The following is a 22,236-nucleotide window of genomic DNA, read 5'->3' on the forward strand; positions in this document are numbered from 1 at the left end:
CATCTGCCCTTGACTCAGAGCCAGAGAACAATCCCATACATCAGCTAGAGACAGCTCTCTCCCCCAGTCTGAATCTATTCCAGCTGTACCAAATCCAACCAATCTACTGGATGATCTCCTCCAGGCCTGAAGGATTTTCATTGCTTTCCAGCCAGAAACCACTAAGCCCCACATCTGTTCAATCTATAGCCATCATGGAGGTCAGTTCATAACTAATCTCACAGACGTATCCACAGTCTGTCTCCTCTGTTCTTTAACTCAGGCATCTCCCCTCCTCTCTCTCATTATCCGTCTCTCCTTCGTTCTTCCCACCTCCAGACGCACTGCGGTTAGATAACTGAGGCAGCCAGGGGCTGAGACGATCTCGACTGTGCACTTCAGCTGCGTGGTAACCACTGTCGGTAACGGACCGTGCAGGACAGAGCAAGAGGGAGGGCGAGGTAGACTGTGCCCAAACCTTGCACCAGCCACAACACATCACCATCACCATTCTCCTCCTCTCTATTGTTCCACCTTTCCTCCCACTAGCTGCACCTACTCTCTAGACAAGAGGGGCAGCTGGGGGAAGGGCAATAGGACTTCAATGTTTAATGCTAACCAGGGCTGGGGTCAATTCTGTTTCAATTCCTGTTAGATCAGAAAGTAAACCAAATTCCAATCCCAATTCCAAATTTTGACTGGTCTACTTTTTGTCAAGTCACACTCTTTAAAGCTGAGGTTAACGAGAAGGAAACGATACATATTTCATGAGGTATAAGAAAAACCCTTTTCATCATTTTACACTACCGGTGACTGCAGCAATCGAGGCACTCTGATTCAGCACTTTAAAAATGGGAGCTGTCAAAGAAAGTGCAGGGTACCCAAGCGATCCCTCAGGAAACATACAGTAAAAAACTTTCTGGCCGAGTCAAGCCGTCTCTGATCCACTTACAAGCGCAGTCAGCCATTAACTTGACACCTACTATCTCAGGATATACTAGCAAGTCTTCTCAACTTCTAAGGTAAGTGACCATCTATTGTTTTGTTATGCAAAAGCCTGAGTTATGGTCAAGAGCATTTTCCCACAGCGCTGCCACTCCCTGTGTACCTTATCATTAGCCTTCTAAAGCAAATTATAATGTATTGCTCATGTAGGCTACTTCAACAAAACAGAGAGATAGAGAATTTCCACCCTTCTGGGCAAACAATGATTCAAGTTCAACGTTGTGTACATGCTCACCCACTGAAGGAGAATGGAGAGACAGAGGTGGAGATACATTTCAATAGAAGAGGAGGAAGACAGAGGAAGACAGAGTATAGAGGAATCGGAAGATAGGGAAAGAGAGGAAGAGTGTTTATGTTGCATAATTGATTCAGGACTGCTGTGTTAAGAAGAGCTCTGCTCCAGTCACCACTGTGAGGTAGATTAACTCAACCATGTTAGAGAGGCAGCCATTTACCGCACCACTGATTCATTTCAACCTCAACCGCTTTGTAATGCTCCCAACCACACCATCGATCGATCAGGCCTGTGATGTGTGTGTGTGTTCGTGTGTGAGATCAGTGCCCTAGAATCGCCCTATGCAGTCAGGTCCCACTGACTTCTTGTTGCAGAGCTCAGCATAGTATGACAGATAAGCGAGCCCTGCACTTGTTCAAAATTGAGATACCTGCCAACCTATTCTGCAAATAAGAGCCACGGAGTTAAGTCTCAATCCCTCAAGTATGTGCCAAACTCTTATTGAACCCCTGAACACATCATGGCTTCATACCATTGCTTTCAGTGAAATAACCGGGCCAGTAGATGCAGGGGCGCAACTTTGGTTTTAGAAGTGAGGGGGACATAACCTGGGCATCTGAAGCTAATTTTATGCATTTCTACTAGGGCTGTCACCGACAAAAAAAAGAGTAGAGAGTAGTCTTTTCTTTCGACCAAATGATTGGTTGAAATTTTAAAACGTGTATTTTTCTATATATAGACAGACCCTATGTGTTTTAATAAAATCGACTACAGTTGAAGTCTTAAGTTTACATACACCTTAGCCAAATACATTTAAACTCAGTTTTTCACAATTCTTGACATTTAATCCTAGTAAAAATTCCCTGTCTTAGGTCAGTTAGGATCACTACTTTATTTTTAAAATGTGAAATGTCAGAATAATAGTAGAGAGAATGATTTATTTCAGCTTTTATTTCTTTCATCACATTCCCAGTGGGTCAGAAGTTTACATACACTCAATTAGTATTTGGTAGCATTGCCTTTAAATTGTGTAACTTGGGTCAAACGTTTCGGGTAGACTTTCACGAGATTCCCACAATAAGTTGGGTGAATTTTGACCCATTGCTCCTGACAGAGCTGGTGTACCTGAGTCAGGTTTGTAGGCCTCCTTGCTCGCACATGCTTTTTCAGTTCTGCCCACAAATTTTCTGTGGGATTGAGGTCAGGGCATTGTGATGGCCACTCCAATACCTTGACTTTGTTGTCCTTAAGCTATTTTGCCACAACTTTGTAAGTATGCTTGGGGTCATTGTCCATTTGGAAGACCCATTTGCGACCAAGCCTTAACTTCCTGACTGATGTCTTGAGATGTTGCTTCAATATATACACATACTTTTCCTTCCACATGATGCCATCTATTTTGTGAAACGCACCAGTCCCTCCTGCAGAAAAGCACCCCCACAACATGATGCTGCCACCCCCCTGCTTCACAGTTGGGATGGTGTTCTTTGGCTTGCAAGCCTCCCCCTTTTTCCTCCTAACATAACGATGGTCATTATGGCCAAACAGTTCTATTTTTGTTTCATCAGACCAGAGGACATTTCTCCAAAAAGTACAATCTTTGTCCCCATGTGCAGTCGCAAACCGTAGTCTGGCTTTTTTATGGCAGATTTGGAGCAGTGGCTTCTTCCTTGCTGAGCGCCCTTTCAGGTTATGTCAATATAGGACTCGTTTTATTGTGGATACAGATACTTTTGTACCTGTTTCCTCCAGCATCTTCACAAGGTCCTTTGCTGTTGTTCTGAGATTGATTTGCATCAAAGCATCAAAGTACGTTCATCTCTAGGAGACAGGACGTGTCTCCTTCCTGAGCGGTATGACGGCTAAGTGGTCCCATGGTGTTTATACTTGCGTACTATTGTTTGTACAGATAAACATGGTACCTTCAGGCGTTTGGAAATTGCTCCCAGGGATGAACCAGACTTGTGGAGGTCTACAATTATTTTCTGAGGTCTTGGCTGATTTCTTTTGATTTTCCCATGATGTCAAGCAAAGAGGCACTGAGTTTGAAGATAGGCATTGAAATACATCCACAGGTACACCTCCAATTGACTCAAATGATGTCAATTAGCCTAACAGATGCTTCTAAAGCCATGAAATAATTTTCTGGAATTTTCCAAGCTGTTTAAAGGCACAGTCAATTTAGTGTATGCAAACTGACCCACTGGAATTGTGATACAGTGAATGACAAGTTAAATAATCTTTCTGTAAACAATTGTTGGAAAAATTACTTGTGTCATCCACAAAGTAGATGTCCTAACCAACTTGCCAAAACTATAGTTTGTTAACAAGAAGTTTGTGGAGTGGTTGAAAAACTAGTTTCAATGACTCCAACTAAGTGTATGTAAACTTCTGACTTCAACTGTATATGTACCTAATTTGTTTGATGCTTTAAGCAGACTGTTTGATTAAATAATTAAGACAGACAAATGACTCAAGAGAGAGCCAGAGATCAAGATTGCCTAGCCAGAAAAAAACGAAACAATTTCTTTTCCCTGTTGCGCAGAATTATAGTCCTGAAGTTGCCGGTAATAGGCTACACCAGCACTCAGCAACCTTTTCCATTTGGAGGGCCAATTTATCTTACCCTTTCCACCAATCTGCGTGCTAGTTATTATTTTCATATGCACATTTTCATTGAACAGTTTAATTTCATTTACAAGTCTTTGAATCTCAAAATCATTGTCTGTGGTTAATCTACATTCTATCTAAATCTAAATGAAAATGATACAAATCTAAAAGTTACTTTTATTGCCATTGCCAACTATGTAAAAATAGCGTACATAAAGCCAACACATAAAAACATTGCGTGGCCTTTCTGCAACGAACTTGAAACATTGTATCAACTATCAACTGGGTCACCCAGAAACTCATGCTAGCAAACTTGAAACATTGTATCAACTATCAACTGGGTCACCCAGAAACTCATGCTAGCAAACTTGAAACATTGTATAAAATATTCTGGGCCCTCAGAGTTTCCCGCACCAGTGAGCTCAGGACAGACACAGCTGTAGGCCATTTGTGCAAGGGATATGAAGTAATCAGGTATTTTATGACGATTCCACTGGATCAGAGCTTTACATTTTTCACTTTCATGTCAAGTGTTTATCGAAAGGGAACGAGCTGGAAATATTGTTCAAGTACTTTGAGGAACTTTTGTCATTCTCAATTGATTCTAAAAACAGACTTTGTATACTTGCTGTTTGAGGTGAAGAATAACTACTGGGAGAAGCTCCACAGCTCATTATAGGAACATTTATGAGCCTATATTAGTGCGCAGGTCAGGTAGATTAGTCCTACATCTATATGTGTAATCAGGCATCCTTAGTTGACAGGAGTGTTTCAAACAAAAGACGATTAATACATTGACAAACCTCGTAAATGGAATGAAATAAAAACTTGTAGCATAGGTTGTGAGTTCACATATCCACTCCGAAAATAAGAACAATAAATGACTGTAATTAAAATATACTCAATGCATTAACAGAAATTACCGCAAACAAACATTGCAGATTAGAAATTATATGAATTAACGGTAAATGTAGACTACTACTGGCGATATATGTAATGGGGAATTGATAGACACAGCAAACAATGCACACAATAAAGTTATGAAACAATGAATACCCACGAAACGGCTGGAGAGAGCGCATTCTGGAGAGAGACGTGCCTTGTGCATCTGAGCCACAATCCCCATATTCTTGGACCGTGGCATCCCCGCAGCCTCCACAATGGATTAGTCCACTAACACCGGCGCAAATCAGACCCGTGTCTCGTGTGCCAATGAAAAAAATAATCTATTTGCAACTGCTCGACTAAAAAATATCTTGGGTTTTCAATACAGACCCATTTTGTCATAAAGTATTCCATATAAGGCACCCAAAACCTTATGAAAGTTGCACAGTATACCCTTAATCTTGCAATAAATCAAATCTAGTGATGCATAACTTGACATTTCTGCCATCCATTGTGACATTCTGGGAGGATAACCAACCTTCCAATTAGGGTTGCACATTTTGGGGAATATTCAGGGGTGGAAACTTTCCGTGGGAATTAACGGGATTAATACCATTTAAATGTAGATTTTTTTTGCATTGGATATATTTACCATATCATATGGAGACAGAAACATAAACCTTTTACCTTTTCATAAGTAGACATAATTGCAAATGATTAAATCCTTCCAATTGAAATAAAAAAACAATTTAGTTACGAATTGAACTTTAATGAAATGAGTTGACTCTTCACATGGGATGATTTCACTGAACAACAAAAGGGAATATTGAATGATCCCCAATGATCCATCGCATCTCCCAAAAACGTTTTCAACATTCATCTGTAAAATGATAGTCTAGAAACTAAAGCTTTGGTTGTCTTCCTCTCAGGCTTCTCCCTGGACCACCTCTTGAACATCAGACTCTGAGGCCTCATCTTCACTGTCACTTTCCAACCTTGTTGAGGATGGCTCGTACTCAGGCTCAAAAAGCCTCAAATTTTCCCAGATGGCAACAAATGTATTGGTCTGTCTGTTGCGTGCTTTGGTGTGTGTGTTCCCAAACAAGGACCAGTTGCAACCTGAGGCGGCTGATATTGGTGGGATTTGGAAGATGATAGAGGCAACAGAGGAAAGAGCCTCAGATCCACAAAGTCATTTCCACCAGGTGGCTGATGAGATATGTTGGCACGACTGCCATATTGCATCTCCATCCCAAAGCCCTTGCCAAGAACCATGCCCTAATCTAGGCCAAAGGTGGCGAGAAACGGTAGTGATGACACCATGGGCCTTTTTGATCTCTGCACCAGACAGGATGCTCTTGCCAACATACTTGGGGTCCAACTTGTACGCTGCGGCATGTATGGGCTTCAGGCTGAAGTCTTCACGCTTTTTGATGTATTTCAGAACTGCAGTTTCCTCTGCTTGGAGCAACACTGAAGTAGGCAGGGCAGTACGGATTTCTTCTCTTACTTCTGCAAGCAGAGTCTGAACATCAGACAGGATGGCATTGTCTCCCTCAATCCGTGCAATGGCTACTGCTATAGGTTTCAGGAGTTTCAGGCTGCTTACCACTCTCTCCTAAAATTCATCATCCAGGAGGATCCTCTTGATGTGGCTCCATATCGGCAGACTGTGATATGGCCATTCCTTGGGAAGACTCCGATGACAGCACCACCCCAATGGGTGTTGTTGGGCAGCTTCAATGTAGTGCTCTTATTCTTCTCACTTTGCTTGATGAGGTAGATTGCTGCTATAACTTGATGACCCTTCACATACCTAACCATTTCCTTGGCTCTCTTGTAGAGTGTATCCATTGTTTTCAGTGCGATGATGTCCTTGAGGAGCAGATTCAATGCATGAGCAGCACAGCCAATGGGTGTGATGTGAGGGTAGGACTCCTCCACTTTAGACCAAGCAGCCTTCATGTTCGCAGCATTGTCTGTCACCAGTGCAAATACCTTCTGTGGTCCAAGGTCATTGATGACTGTCTTCAGCTCATCTGCAACGTAGAGACTGGTGTGTCTGTTGTCCCTTGTGTCCGTGCTCTTGTAGAATACTGGTTGAGGGGTGGAGATGATGTAGTTAAATATTCCTTGACCACACAAATCCGACCACCCATCAGATATGATTGCAATTCAGTCTGCTTTCTCTATGATTTGCTTGACCTTCAATTGAACAATGTTGAACTCTGCATCCAGTAAATTAGTAGATAAAGCACGTCTGGGTGGAGGGGTGAATGCTGGGCGAAGAACATTCAGAAATCTCTTCCAATACACATTGCCTGTGAGCATCAGAGGTGAACCAGTTGCACACACAGCTTGAACAAGAGAATCATCAGCATTTCTCTGACTACATTCCTCCATTGAGTCAAAAACACTTCTCATTCCAGGAGGACTATGAGCTGTTGCTATCGATAAGGTGTCTGATTCATAATTTTTACCTCAAATAGAAGTAGAGCGACTTTTGTCAGAGGTTGCTTGTTGTGAGCGCTGATGGAACTTTATGCACTTGGCCAGATGATTCTGCATCTTTGTTGCATTCTTCACATATGATTTGGCACAATATTTGCAAATGTACACAGCTTTTCCATCTACATTAGCTGCAGTGAAATGTCTCCACACATCAGATAGTGCCCGTGACATTATCTTGGAAAGATTATTAAAAAAATTGTAAAAAAAACAAATACAATTCCATGTACAGATAAATAGTTAAGCAGTTAGATTAAACAACTCCTTTGTAAGATAAACGTTTTAAAATGAAACATGTGTGGAAACAGGTGAATTAACACTCCTCAGTTAGCAGGCTCAAACAAGCTAAAACCCACATGGTAGCAAAAACTAACTAGCAGAAATTGTTAACAAGTTCGAAATGATTTAAACACACTTTGCTGTAGGCTACTGTTTACTAGCAAACAAAAAATCATGTATGTCATATAAAATATATTCACCCCACCCAGTATTGTAATCAAAACTTACCAGAAAGCATGTAGTCCTTGGCTCAGACAGAGCAGTAGTGTTTTCTCAATAGCATCTCATTAATGTGCAAGATCTTGAGAATCAGCTGTATATGTGATGGAAGAGTGCACTGCACATGTGATGTAAGAATGCACTGTGCATGCAGAGGGTTGCAATTCTATTGAATTGCGGATAGTTTAACCAAAATATGCCCCAAGACCTAGAATTGCTTTATGTGTATCCCACAAAAAAAGTTCACTGTTATAAGCTAACTTTTTGGATGAATTTAAGAAAAATTCCCAGGCTTAACTTCCCATGGAAAGATTCCGACCCTTTGCAACCCTACTTCCAATTAATAACAATGCATTTCTTAGCCACTATAAAAGCTAGGTTACACAGTTTCGTCTGATAACAGTCTCCAGTATCAACATTTCCAAGCAAACAGAAACAGGGAGAATCTGTAGACATGCTGAGACAAAAGAACATACTCTTTGCCAGAATTCAGCCAGCCTTCACAAGATCATAACATATGCAAATATGTCCCCTTCTGTGTTTTTCTATATTTCAATGTGTGTGTGGGGGGGGGGGGATGTCCCCGCCGTCCCCAGTGAAAGTTGCGCCCCTGAGTAGATGTGCGAAAGGTAGACAGAGGAACTCATACAATCCAATATCCTCAAACTTAGAATAACTTCCTTTTTCCATAAGGGAACTTCATTTGTGTTGTCAGGGGCATTAACATAAATCACAACCTCACAAAGCTGCATTCTCATTAAGAAGCCATATAGAGGTTGCCTGAATGAGAGGAACAAAGCAGAGCCAAGAACACCACAGGGAACAAAATAAAAGAAGAAGTGAAGAACGGTTGGCCTTTAAAAACCTTTTCACGTCTGGTTTGGTCCCAACGATTCCTCTCTGACTGTTTACAGCTGCAGGGCTCTTATCTAGATGAGCAGGTGGAAGCAGCTCTCCTCTAACAATAACTACGGCTTTGCAGAATAGGGAACCAAGATCACAGCTTCACACAGAGCCAATCCCCCCCAGTATTTAGAAATTATATGGTAGTCAACCTGGTATCAAAGAGTACGCAATGGTGCTGGTTTTAATGAATCCCAAAGAAACTAGGCAAATAGAATGTGAACTAGGCAAATAAAGCATTTCCAATAAATAAAAGATTTTGGACTGTTTCTTAGATCAATATGAGCAGAGACCCCCAGCCCGTAGTCCCCCTGTCCACCCAGTGGTGTCTCACCTGTCTGGCCACTCTCCGGGCCTCCCAGTAGGGTTTGGACTCCTCCACCGCCTTCCCAATCTTCTTGACCAGCTCATCCAGCTTCACCGTGGCCTCAACCAGCACCGAGCGGAACTTCTGCCTGGCATCCTGGAGGGAAAACAAGGAGAAAGGGTTAACTAGGACTGTAGCGAACTTCCAACCCTTTGCTTGATATGAATGTTCACAAAGGTCATAGAAGACTCACCAGTCTTCCCAATGTTTAGACGATCACATTATTACGTCATTGTTCTTAACCGTTTAACCAACCGGAGTTAACAATTGACAGCAAATATTAAGTTAGACGCAGCAGGATTTCACGAAACTAGAGTATTCATTCAGACTCTTAATGTAATTAAATGAATTTTGACGTACGAGTTGGGGCTCTCCCTCCTTCGATTGTAAGAATTGAAAAGGCCAGTGTCCTAAAATTGCATTAGTCTTTGATCAAGTTAACAGGGGCAGCTATGTCGATGTAACCTTCAGACAGAAGCAAACAGGCAATTAACAAATAAATGGCCATATGAAAATGATCATAGGAAATAGCCTTTTATGCGACACACCATCAGCTACTGTTAATGTTTATTCATCGGTCATGGTGGTCAGATGTAAAAGCCCCCAGCTAAGCATGCTGATAAAGCCAATAACAGGCCTCCATTCAATCATATAAAACCTCATCTAATCTAGTCCAAAACATTAATTTGCCTTGAAACCGTTTTAGATAAGGCAGAGATTTTTCTGAGAACAAGCAAGTGGGGTCAAGTGTGACGTCCAGAAGGAGACATCATGGTGGACAGAAAACAAGTGTGACGTCCAGAAGGAGACATCATGGTGGACAGAAAACAAGTGTGACGTCCAGAAGGAGACATCATGGTGGACAGAAAACAAGTGTGACGTCCAGAAGGAGACATCATGGTGGACAGAAAACAAGTGTGACGTCCAGAAGGAGACATCATGGTGGACAGAAAACAAAAACAAGCATGAAAACAGATTCCTGGAGATGTCAGTGTGGAAAAAATATATTGCAATAAGTTTATTGGATTGTTTTCAATTCTTTGAAAGGTTAAATATGTAAAGAGACTTTATATGAATCTGCACCAGTGTTCTGGACTAAGATATCCTTCCTGTTACCGTTTCAAATCTGAGGGATGGAAGACCAATTGTGAGAACAGGGCAGGGACACACACTTCCTGTGACATCATCACTCATCCTGCAACAAGCTGGCATCTGAGGACAAACACCATGTCCAAAAACAACCCCTACCCCTGAACCCTAGCCCCTGAACCCTAGCCCCTGAACCCTGAACCCTAGCTCCTTCCCATTCAGTGTGTATGCAGATCAAGGAACCAAATACACTGATGGCTCCATCACCACTGTTTGCCATTTGCTACACTTTGGTACTTGCTGTTCAGCTGGCCCAACATGTTTGTTTACTGTACTCTGTCAGACTGGAATTCTGCCGCAGCTATCAGATACCTGCCATCCTGGAGAGGAAAACAGCCTTTCCATGAACGCCCAACCTCCTGCATAGCAAGAGGCCACCGCCGGGGAGGCACCATGCATTATTTCAGTCTCAGAACAACAAGGGGGAGTTGTTGGGTATGAAAAGTGTACAACGTGTGTGAACAGGCCATGTAAAGCATCTATTTCTCAATAGAGAAAATTCAGAGGATGGGGTCCCCCCTTGCTCCATCTCTCCTCGTAATGCATTTCCTCCCCCACTCTCTCCCTCTACTCCATCCCCTTTTTTTATGTTCTCATTTCCACCATCTCCCTCTTTTTCTCCTCTAGCTGATACAGCAGAGTTACAGTACAGTGCAGTCTCTCTGTCTCTCACAGCTCAGAGGTCACGGTACAGTGCAGTCTCTCTGTCCCTCACACCTCAGAGGTCACAGTACAGTGCAGTCTCAATGTCCCTCACACCTCAGAGGTCACAGTACAGTGCAGTCTCTCTGTCCCTCACACCTCAGAGGTCACAGTACAGTACAGTGCAGTCTCTCTGTCCCTCACACCTCAGAGGTTACAGTACAGTACAGTGCAGTCTCTCTGTCCCTCACACCTCAGAGGTCACAGTACAGTGCAGTCTCTCTGTCCCTCACACCTCAGAGGTTACAGTACAGTGCAGTCTCTCGGTCCCTCACACCTCAGAGGTTACAGTACAGTGCAGTCTCTCTGTCCCTCACACCTCAGACGTCACAGTACAGTGCAGTCTCTCTGTCTCTCACACCTCAAAGGTCACAGTACAGTGCAGTCTCTCTGGCTCTCACACCTCAGAGGTCACAGTACAGTGCAGTCTCTCTGTCCCTCACGCCTCAGAGGTCACAGTACAGTGCAGTCTCTCTGTCCCTCACATCTCAGAGGTTACAGTACAGTGCAGTCTCTCTGTCCCTCACACCTCAGAGGTCACAGTACAGTGCAGTCTCTCTGTCCCTCACACCTCAGAGGTTACAGTACAGTGCAGTCTCTCTGTCCCTCACACCTCAGAGGTCACAGTACAGTGCAGTCTCTCTGTCCCTCACACCTCAGAGGTTACAGTACAGTGCAGTCTCTCTGTCCCTCACACCTCAGAGGTTACAGTACAGTGCAGTCTCTCTGGCTCTCACACCTCAGAGGTTACAGTACAGTGCAGTCTCTCTGTCCCTCACACCTCAGAGGTTACAGTACAGTGCAGTCTCTCTGTCCCTCACACCTCAGAGGTTACAGTACAGTGCAGTCTCTCTGTCCCTCACACCTCAGAGGTTACAGTACAGTGCAGTCTCTCTGTCCCTCACACCTCAGAGATCACAGTACAGTGCAGTCTCTCTGTCCCTCACACCTCAGAGGTCACAGTACAGTGAAGTCTCTCTGTCCCTCACACCTCAGAGATCACAGTACAGTGCAGTCTCTCTGGCTCTCACACCTCAGAGGTCACAGTACAGTGCAGTCTCTCTGGCTCTCACACCTCAGAGGTTACAGTACAGTGCAGTCTCTCGGTCCCTCACACCTCAGAGGTCAAAGTACAGTGCAGTCTCTCTGTCCCTCACACCTCAGAGGTTACAGTACAGTGCAGTCTCTCTGTCCCTCACACCTCAGAGGTTACAGTACAGTGCAGTCTCTCTGTCCCTCACACCTCAGACGTCACAGTACAGTGCAGTCTCTCACACCTCAAAGGTCACAGTACAGTGCAGTCTCTCTGGCTCTCACACCTCAGAGGTCACAGTACAGTGCAGTCTCTCTGTCCCTCACGCCTCAGAGGTCACAGTACAGTGCAGTCTCTCTGTCCCTCACATCTCAGAGGTTACAGTACAGTGCAGTCTCTCTGTCCCTCACACCTCAGAGGTCACAGTACAGTGCAGTCTCTCTGTCCCTCACACCTCAGAGGTTACAGTACAGTGCAGTCTCTCTGTCCCTCACACCTCAGAGGTCACAGTACAGTGCAGTCTCTCTGTCCCTCACACCTCAGAGGTTACAGTACAGTGCAGTCTCTCTGGCTCTCACACCTCAGAGGTTACAGTACAGTGCAGTCTCTCTGTCCCTCACACCTCAGAGGTTACAGTACAGTGCAGTCTCTCTGTCCCTCACACCTCAGAGGTTACAGTACAGTGCAGTCTCTCTGTCCCTCACACCTCAGAGGTTACAGTACAGTGCAGTCTCTCTGTCCCTCACACCTCAGACGTCACAGTACAGTGCAGTCTCTCTGGCTCTCACACCTCAGAGGTCACAGTACAGTGCAGTCTCTCTGGCTCTCACACCTCAGAGGTCACAGTACAGTGCAGTCTCTCTGTCCCTCACACCTCAGAGGTCACAGTACAGTGCAGTCTCTCTGTCCCTCACATCTCAGAGGTTACAGTACAGTGCAGTCTCTCTGTCCCTCACACCTCAGAGGTCACAGTACAGTGCAGTCTCTCTGTCCCTCACACCTCAGAGGTTACAGTACAGTGCAGTCTCTCTGTCCCTCACACCTCAGAGGTCACAGTACAGTGCAGTCTCTCTGTCCCTCACACCTCAGAGGTTACAGTACAGTGCAGTCTCTCTGTCCCTCACACCTCAGAGGTCACAGTACAGTGCAGTCTCTCTGTCCCTCACACCTCAGAGATCACAGTACAGTGCAGTCTCTCTGTCCCTCACACCTCAGAGGTCACAGTACAGTGCAGTCTCTCTGTCCCTCACACCTCAGAGATCACAGTACAGTGCAGTCTCTCTGGCTCTCACACCTCAGAGGTCACAGTACAGTGCAGTCTCTCTGGCTCTCACACCTCAGAGGTCACAGTACAGTGCAGTCTCTCTGTCCCTCACACCTCAGAAGTTACAGTACAGTGCAGTCTCTCTGGCTCTCACACCTCAGAGGTCACAGTACAGTGCAGTCTCTCTGGCTCTCACACCTCAGAAGTTACAGTACAGTGCAGTCTCTCTGGCTCTCACACCTCAGAGGTTACAGTACAGTGCAGTCTCTCTGGCTCTCACACCTCAGAGGTTACAGTACAGTGCAGTCTCTCTGTCTCTCACACCTCAGAGGTTACAGTACAGTGCAGTCTCTCTGGCTCTCACACCTCAGGGTCGAGCAGAGCGTTGCTAATGTGACGCATTTCATCTCCTCTGTCACAGCCTCCTCATACACTGAACACCATCTCAAACACACAGTCGTATACCTAAAAATACTCAAATTCAATCCAATCCATTTGTGTAACTGTATTGCCATTTACCCAGATACAGCTTATTCCACTTGGATGTTGATATTGGCATTAATGAAAGGCCTCGGAATTCAATAAGAAAGGCTCACAGATGTTATGGAACTACAGCCATTGTTTTGCTTTCCCCTTGTCACAAAAGCAGTCACACGTGCTCCTTGATATTATCAATACAAACACTACAGCCAATGGTCCATTACCAGGACATTATAATAGGCCTACATCCACTGGGCTCTGCTGCTGGCTATCCTCACTCCATCAACACCAGAAGCTCTGCCAAATCTGCACTGAGCAGTAGCTAAGATTTCTTCCTTTAATATTTAGTTCAGATTTTTTAGGGGGTGCTGCAGCACCCTCAGCATCCCTACTTCCCTCGGGTATGTACTTGAGAAGTGGTGAATCAGTACATCTGTGTGTTATTCCCCTTTAAAGTCAAATGCATTAAAACAGTTGGACATCAATCCTAGCTCTCAGGAAAAAAAACATACTGGATAATATTTTGTGTGTGTGTGTGTGTGTGTGTGTCTGATGCAAAGGGTTTCCACAGAGGCCTTTATCTGATATTTTGAGACATTCATTTTGTTTACAGATCGGTGGAGCCATCGGTAAGGACTCAAGTCCATGTCAAATAGACACGCTTCACCGATTGGTGCACCGTTTAATCCAGCGGCAGAGAGCTGTGCACTGAGAGACCACATCACACTGGGTCTACAAATAAACAGATTTGACAATGATCCGCTGACTCAACAACAACACAGAGGGGGTATATCTGAACTGGAAAAACAAGTAAGTATTCGACAAGCACTTATTGAACCTCAAGATCAATGGAAACATTGTGCAAGTTCAAGTTCTTTAAGCTTTATGATGCTCAAGTCAGTGAGGATCCAGTAAACATTAGAAATGGCAGGTATTTTATAGACTGAATGCCTCCTTTGACCCCCAACGGATGTCCTAAAGAGACTTTTACCTTAATACAGTTCCAAAAAGGTATATGACTGACAGAGCTGTGTGCTACTACTTTACTGACATTTAACAGCATCCAAAGATCAACATTCTGCAACATAAACCACCTCAATGACCTGAACAAATCATCTTTCATATGCAGAGGTCAATGTCTAATGGTTGAATGGGAATTCTTTGATAGTGGGTCACCTTGTAATTGTCAATCAGTGTCAGCCATGTGGTGCACTTTGGAGGGAAAATGTATGTCAAACTTGTGTGTGTGTGTGTGTGTGTGTGTGTGTGTGTGTGTGTGTGTGTGTGTGTGTGTGTGTGTGTGTGTGTGTGTGTGTGTGTGTACTGTTTTACCTCAAGTTGTGTCTCACATCTGTTGATGTCATCTGTAGACTGGTTGAGTTTCTCCAGTTCTCCCTGTAAGAAAGAGAGCAAAGGAGAATATTGAGCACCACCAAGAGAAAAGAATGTAATACAGTATCTGGGAAGTCTGCAACATCTGGAATGTGTTACACAAGGCTGAAATACTAGACTGGACAATAGAAGTTAGCCAGAGTGATGGTTTGAACGAACACACGAATCAGCTACTATCTTGATTTATGGATATGTTACATGCACATAGCTTTTAAGGTTAAACAATGTTGTTTTTCAACCATAACAGCCTAATCCGCAGCAGAAGGTATATTCAGATGAACATGCTATTTGATTGTCAGGCCTTTACTCCCATGCATTCCGTTAAATCAGAAACAACGTTGGCTAAAATATAGCCCATCATAAACTTACCCAGTAGGCCTACATCGCAACTAAGTCAGGTACAACACAGACATTTTGTTCAAGGTAGACAGACACTCTTGATAAATCAAAAAATTAATAAAAAAATTAATCAGATAGACTTTCTGCCAGTGATAATACATACTCTTAAAATGTCCATTGGATAGTGAATGTATCAAATGCAGTTAAATGAATTGATTAGTTCGTCTCGATTGAAACAAAGAGTAATTGTTATTATAACGTACCTGAATTCTAGGGTCCACCTCCTCTTCTTCGTATTCCGAATCTTCGTCAGACCTATTTTCTTTCTCCAAATTGTCCATTCTGGATGATAAAGCAGACTGTTTGCTGTCGGAAAGAAACAAAGCCAATGCCCAAGGGACGCTCTAACAGCGACACAGGAATTTCTAGAACACTCTCAATCACACTGCAACGTTAGCAATGATAAAAATATTTTTGAAATATGTTTATCAAAGCGATATACAGGTAATTGAAAGACAAAAGAGTGATAATCGTCTTATATGTCAATTGACAGAGCAGCGCTCTTTCTGCGTCCAATACGGAGCCACTGAGCAAGTGATGATGAAATGACTTGTGTATCTACAGCGTAACGTTACGCCCCTTCTGCTCTCCAAACGGATGCGTTTATATATTTATGTACCATCAGAGACTACTTACTGTGTGGTAAAACAGTTATAACAAGCTGAATATACAATTTGGGAACTCTCAATACCTTTTTATAAATGTCTTTAATATATATTTATTCCCACAATAGAATGTTCCAGATTTCAGATAATAATGAATGAAATTGGGATTTAATGAATATCCTCAGATATTCATTGCCCCTACATTCCATAAATGCCAGTTAGCCATACCCAACCAGATACCCTCTTTGTATTAGCCAACTCCAAAATACCAGATACTCTCTATTCTAGACTCACTTTTTCCAATTCTCAGATACCATATACTGTATACTCATAACATAAGTACTGAGCAGTGTAACACCATAATAAGTGTAGGATGGCAGTGATCAGGCGGGGAGTGGGAGTATGCAGTATATCAAGAACCAATGTGAAATCAGGATTAATATTTCAATAGGCATTCAGAACTACATAGACTACAGTATTTCTCCAATACTTTTTTTAAAACCATAAGCCCCAAAAAGGCACATCTAGGACTGTGAACACATGTATTTATTTATTTTACTGAAATCGATAAAAGTCAATATCATTAAAGAAGGGATCACTTCCTAGGTAATTATACAGGAAACAGTGTACTAGCCTTATCTCACAAGCCTATAGCTTACCACATTACATCACTGTAACTACTATCAAAAGCACAAGGTCATCTACAGCAGTCAGCATGTTGTCCACCCAATGGAATTAGTCTGAATAACAGGATATGTCAAGCCTCTCCAGATATAGAGTACTAGAAGGCTATGAGCTCTTGTGGAGCACAGCTGACCTCAGCCGGAGACTGTGCGAGAGTCTTTTCTACAGGAAGTGCCCTCTCTATAAAGGAAAAGACACAGCTATATAAGAGAGGCGGATCTTGGCATGGCCCTGTTTAGTAGGGCGGAACGTTCAGAACATTGAGGAGAGAGATGGATTGTGTAGAACGGACAACGCTGACAGATATGTACCATATTTGATCTCTTTGACACACTGAACATTCTGCCCAATTGAATGAGGAGTGAAAAAGAGAGGGGGCGAGAAATATGTAACCATACACTGCAATCCCTCCTATCACATTCCTCTTATGCAATATCATTCCACTCATGGGGGCTCCACTTCACAAAACATTCCAGGTGCCTATAGCATCTTCATCTACAAAGGATCCTAAGGGCTGATAAGGATCAGAGTGCTGTAAATGTTTCGAGGAAAAGTGCCAAGTGTTATAGCAGTGAGTGAATGTGGACTGGATTACATTGAGAACATTGTTGGGGGTAGAGGCTCACAATAATGATTCCCCTGGACCATCAGTAAGACCCCTTGTCACGCGATAGAAAGACGGGCGCCACTTGTTTATGTGTGTGTGTGTACAGGACGGATCAGGGTGTGTACCTGTGTCACGAACGTTATAATGGTGACAGGTGATGAGTGATGATGGGGACCTTGAATAGGACTGGGAGCACCTGTGTACTCCCTCAACGACTCATTGTATTGCTATAGACTTCCTATTGACAGGATATGGAAATGGCGGGCACTGTGCTTAATCACTATCCACTTGGGCACACACTTGTTGAACCACCGTTGTTTCCACGTCAATACATTGAACGCGGAATAGACGTTGAATTGAGTTCTTTACCCAGTGGGTTCGGGTCGGTCTGACCTGGGCGCTGCACTGATTATCTGATCTATAAATCAACCCCATTTCTAAACAAATGATAGATTTCTATCAGAGATGAATGTCAGTGAAACTGTGCAAAGCCTTTCTCAGACTAATCTCTTGTGGACAGATATTAACATGGGCTCCCGAGTGGCGCAGCGGTCTAAGGCACTGCATCTCAGTTTAAAAGGTGTCACTACAGTCCCTGGTTTGATTCCAGGCTGAATCACATCCGGCTGTGATTGGGAGCTCCATGGGGCGGCGCACAATTGGCCCAGGTTTAGCCGGGGTAGGCCGTCATTGTAAATAAGAATTTGTTCTTAACTGTCTTGCCTAGTTAAGTATATGTAAGATTTTGGTTCTGGGTTGCCGAAATGATGCCCAGAACCACGTGAACCTACCTGGTGATATAAAGAACCCTTTTAAAATGGCAGTGCTTTGCCATCATCTACTGAATCAGTAAACCCAGAACAGGCTATAAAAAGCCAGAAGGGAGCTGGCCTTTGAGCCCCAAGTGTCAGCAGACAGTGTCTGGTGGGGTTGTGGCATTTCACTGAATGTCAGACTCCTCGTGTACTGTGGATCCAGCTTCCCGATGTGAGAGGAGTGACACGTGTTCCCTTGTCTCATCTCCCAAAGGTGACATGGCACAAACCCACACTGACCCAGTCCACTGCTGGAAAGGGCAAACGCGTGGTGGGGTCAGTTCCGCATGAAAAAATACACACAAAAAACCTGCACGTGCACCTGCACATACGCACACACACAGACACGCCCAGACAGGACAAGCACCTGTAGAGGTTTTTGAAAAGGTTACATGTGATTCAAACTTCAGTTGCTTGCTGCTGACTCATCCTACTACAGGGTCAGGGGTCACTTTGTGTCACAGAAGGGTGGATTTGGAGGGGGGACATAAAAAAGAGGTGGTCTCAAAAACTAATTCAGATGCTCGTTGTTCAGTGCCTAAAGACATAAAAGCAGAGGTATTCTCGTATGTAGTGGTAACTTAAAAATATCAGAATCTGTTACTGTTGCACTAAAACAAATCCTGCCCACTCAAAATCATTAGGTGCATAATCTCAGACAAGAACTAAAATCTTGCATAATTGTGTCAGATATGTTACATGCATCTGTCCACGAGAGATTATTAGGTGCATGATATCTACATTAAAACATCACTTTTACATTTTTAGAAGTCAACATTGGTTTGCCAACTATGCACATTGTGTATGAATGCTAGGTAAACATGATCACCTGGAAATATTAAACAAATTGAGCAGGATAAAAAAATATGACACAATATTTATTTCGACTGTAACCAAGGAGCACTTGATGTTACATATTTTTTACAGGTTTTGTTGCCCCCTTGTGGTAAAAAAGAAAATTGTATTACGTGATTGGAAAAGTTGGCAGCAAAAACTAGTATTGGAACCTTAACTCTGAAACTACAAAACCAAACCATTCTCTCTAAGAAATTCTCCATCATATACACATATAGTTGTATCATTGGTGTAAAGTAACTAAGTACAAATACTTTGAAGTACTACTTAAGTAGTTTTTCGGGGGTATTTGTACTTTCCAACTTCAATTTTTTACAACTTTTACTTCTACATTCCTGAAGAAAACATGTACTTTTTACTCCTATACATTTTCCCTGACACCCAAAAGTACTCGTTACATTTCAAATGCTTATCATGATAGGAAAATGGTCAAATTCACATACTCATCAAGAGAACACACAGTCTTCACTACTGCCTCTGATCTGGCAGACTTCAAGATACACAAATGCTTTGTTTGTAAATTATGTCTGTGTTGGAGTTCCTGGCTATCAGTAAATAAAACAAATTGTGCTTTCTGGTTTGCTTAATATAAGGTATTTGAAATTATGTATAGCATTTACTTTTACTTTTGATACTTAAGTATATTTTAGCAATTACATTTACTTTTGATTTTACCATTTAAAACCACACAATTTTTTACTTTTACTCAAGTAGTATTTTAGTGGGTGACCTTTACTTGAGTCATTTTCTATTAAAAGGTATCTTTACTTTTACTCAAGTATGACAATTGGGTACTTTTTCCACCAGTTTTATTAATAAAAAAGAACGATCAAACAAACGGCACTTAATCAGCAATACGGCAGTGTAGGCTTTTGTCCAATGACATCCATTTATATATGAAGGTCTCAGTCTATTTGTGCCTTTAAAGGTTTCAAGCATTTGTTGAGCAAAGGGACTTCAGGAGCCCTGTAGTTGGTCTGGCCTTCGGAACTTGCTTTGAAGGAACACCCTGGGCACACAAAGCCCCTCCTTCTTATTGACCGTTTCTCGTAGCACGTACTCATTGGTTACACTCTCGAACCCCGCCCCTCTGAACAGGTCAGCTAGGAGCTCTGAAACACAGACGTTCAGATTGGGTATTTTATTAGGATCCCCATTAGCTGTTGCAAAAGCAGCAGCTACCCATCCTGGGGTCCACACAAAACATTAAACAATACAGAACATTAATAGACAAGAACAGCTCAAGGACAGAACTACAAAAAAAAAATTAAAGGCACACGTAGCCTACATATCAATACATACACACAAACTATCTAAGTCAAACAGGGGAAAGGTTGCATTATCTGTTTTTTGAAACCAGGTTTGCTGTTTATTTGAGCAATATCAGATGAAACAGAGTTCCAAGCAATAATGGCTCTATATAATACTGTACGCTTTCTTGAAATTGTTCTAGATTTGGGGACTGTGAAAATAACCATGGTTGCATGTCTGATGGGGTAAGTGTGTGTGTCAGAGCTGTGTGTAAGTTGACTATGCAAATAATTTGGAATTTTCAATACATTAATATTTCTTATAAAAAGAAGTGATGCAGTCAGTCTCTCCTCAACTCTTAGCCAAGAGAGACTGGCATGCATAGTATTTATATCAGCCCTCTGATTACAATGAAGAGCAAGATGTGCCGCTCTGTTCTGGGCCAGCTGCTGTTTAACTAGGTCTTTCCTTGCAGCACTGGACAATAATCAAGATTAGACAATAATCAAGATTAAAAATGTATAAACAGAGAAATAGTCCCATAGAAGAGACCAGACTGACTGCTTACTGCTTGTGCGTAATTCGAAAAGACAATAAAGACAAAAAAGATAACGTAACTACTATGAGGGAAAATGTAGGAGAGGAAAGAGAAAGAGGAATGGACTGACCTTTGGAAAAGAAATAAGACCTGGTGCCATCCTGTCTGACGTAGAAGTTCTCTCCCAGTTTATTTCCCGCCTTAAACCTCATCATGGCGTGGTCATACAGGCCATAGTCCCTGAACAGAATGATGCCCCCTGGCTTCAGAACCTGACACAGAGAACATCAATTCAGTCACAAGTTATTTTGAGGGTGTTAAGTGTTTACTGCAGTTTCATTGTTTTCCTCAGCCCTGTCTCACCCTGTAAATGTTCTCCAGAGCCTTCTGCATCTTGTCTGGGTGGATGGCTGAGAGGACAAATATGAGCGTGGCCACATCCACACTGCCCACTGGGACATTACCCCTCAGGTCATCCTTTGTCAGGTCACACTGGAACGCACTGCAGCGTTCAGTGCAGTACAGGGAGTGTTCCTGAGGACAAAATGAAAATGACACCGGATATCAGTGTTGTTTTATTAAAAGTCCCACTGGCTCTGGGTCATCAGTGGTACATCTTACCTTCACAAACTCCACAGCTCGTGGTGAGAAGTCACAGGCATAGACAAAGATGTTGAGGTCTTCCTCCAGTAGTGGGAAGATGAAGTTCCCAACCCCACAGCCAGCTTCAAGCAGGACCAGCTTCTGGGCTTCAAACTGAGAGAGAAATGTATTGAGATGCACCCCTAGTAGGGAACCTAACAACTTCCTACGTCATGTTCTTACCTCAAGGCACACTGTCAGTTCTTCAAACTCTCTGGTGCTCCAATGCCTATCCTTGAAAAAGTTTGTTGTGTTCCTTTTGTAAAACAAGTCCCAGTTTTTCTGTGCCTCCTTTTCCAACTTCATCTGCTTGAAGTCAGACACCAAAGTCTGGTCACCTGTCAGTTTCTCAATCTCTTTCTCATTCAAAGTCCTGCCAGTAGATGTTTTTCTTTGGACAGGTGGGATAAGACATGGCAACCCGTCTTTGGGTTCCTCTCCAGGAGGTACAACATTGGCGGTGTCGTCTTGCTTTGATAGTGCCATAACTTGCACTACTGTAGTTTACGGTAGTAGTTTATAGCAGCACTTCCTTGACATCTTCAAATCTATTATTTCACCAATCCATATTAAATTATCCAGCTAATGTTAATGGATGGTACTAACACATTATAGCGATAGACCTAATAAAAATGCAGGGAATATTTCCACATACATTGTTCATGAACGCAAATGTTCCAGAAATATTCTAAGATTTCTCGTGTGGCATGTAGTCTTCTTCATCCGTGTGGGAACAGTGTTTGGTTACGATGATTCCGGCCTGTTCATATCAGTCAGTAAAAACGTTGTACTTATTCGTATGAGGGAAATTCGTATTATTATACTAATAG

General features: G+C 42.9%; 2 protein-coding genes across 2 annotated transcripts in view; both read right to left on the bottom strand.

Annotated features, from left to right (window-relative positions):
- LOC129857677 (SH3 domain-binding protein 5-like) overlaps positions 1-15,976 on the bottom strand; it is a 33,115-nt gene extending 17,139 nt beyond the window's left edge. The window contains exons 1-3 of the mRNA XM_055926159.1: positions 15,613-15,976; positions 14,951-15,013; positions 8,958-9,086 (exon numbers count right to left, since the gene is read on the bottom strand). Coding sequence (XP_055782134.1) covers positions 8,958-9,086; positions 14,951-15,013; positions 15,613-15,690 — 270 coding nt within the window. The 5' untranslated portion in view covers positions 15,691-15,976. The remainder of the gene's footprint in view (positions 1-8,957; positions 9,087-14,950; positions 15,014-15,612) is intronic.
- Positions 15,977-18,977: 3,001 nt separating this feature from the next.
- LOC129857681 (tRNA N(3)-methylcytidine methyltransferase METTL6-like) lies at positions 18,978-22,128 on the bottom strand. Its single transcript, XM_055926163.1, has 5 exons — positions 21,590-22,128; positions 21,386-21,520; positions 21,128-21,298; positions 20,895-21,036; positions 18,978-20,087 (listed from the first exon to the last, which is right to left on the bottom strand). The coding sequence occupies exons 1-5, from the start codon at positions 21,890-21,892 to the stop codon at positions 19,933-19,935; spliced, it is 906 nt and encodes a 301-aa protein (XP_055782138.1). The 5' UTR covers positions 21,893-22,128; the 3' UTR covers positions 18,978-19,932.
- Positions 22,129-22,236: the final 108 nt, after the last annotated feature.

Source organism: Salvelinus fontinalis, chromosome 6, assembly GCF_029448725.1.
Source record: "Salvelinus fontinalis isolate EN_2023a chromosome 6, ASM2944872v1, whole genome shotgun sequence".
Lineage (NCBI taxonomy): Eukaryota > Metazoa > Chordata > Actinopteri > Salmoniformes > Salmonidae > Salvelinus > Salvelinus fontinalis.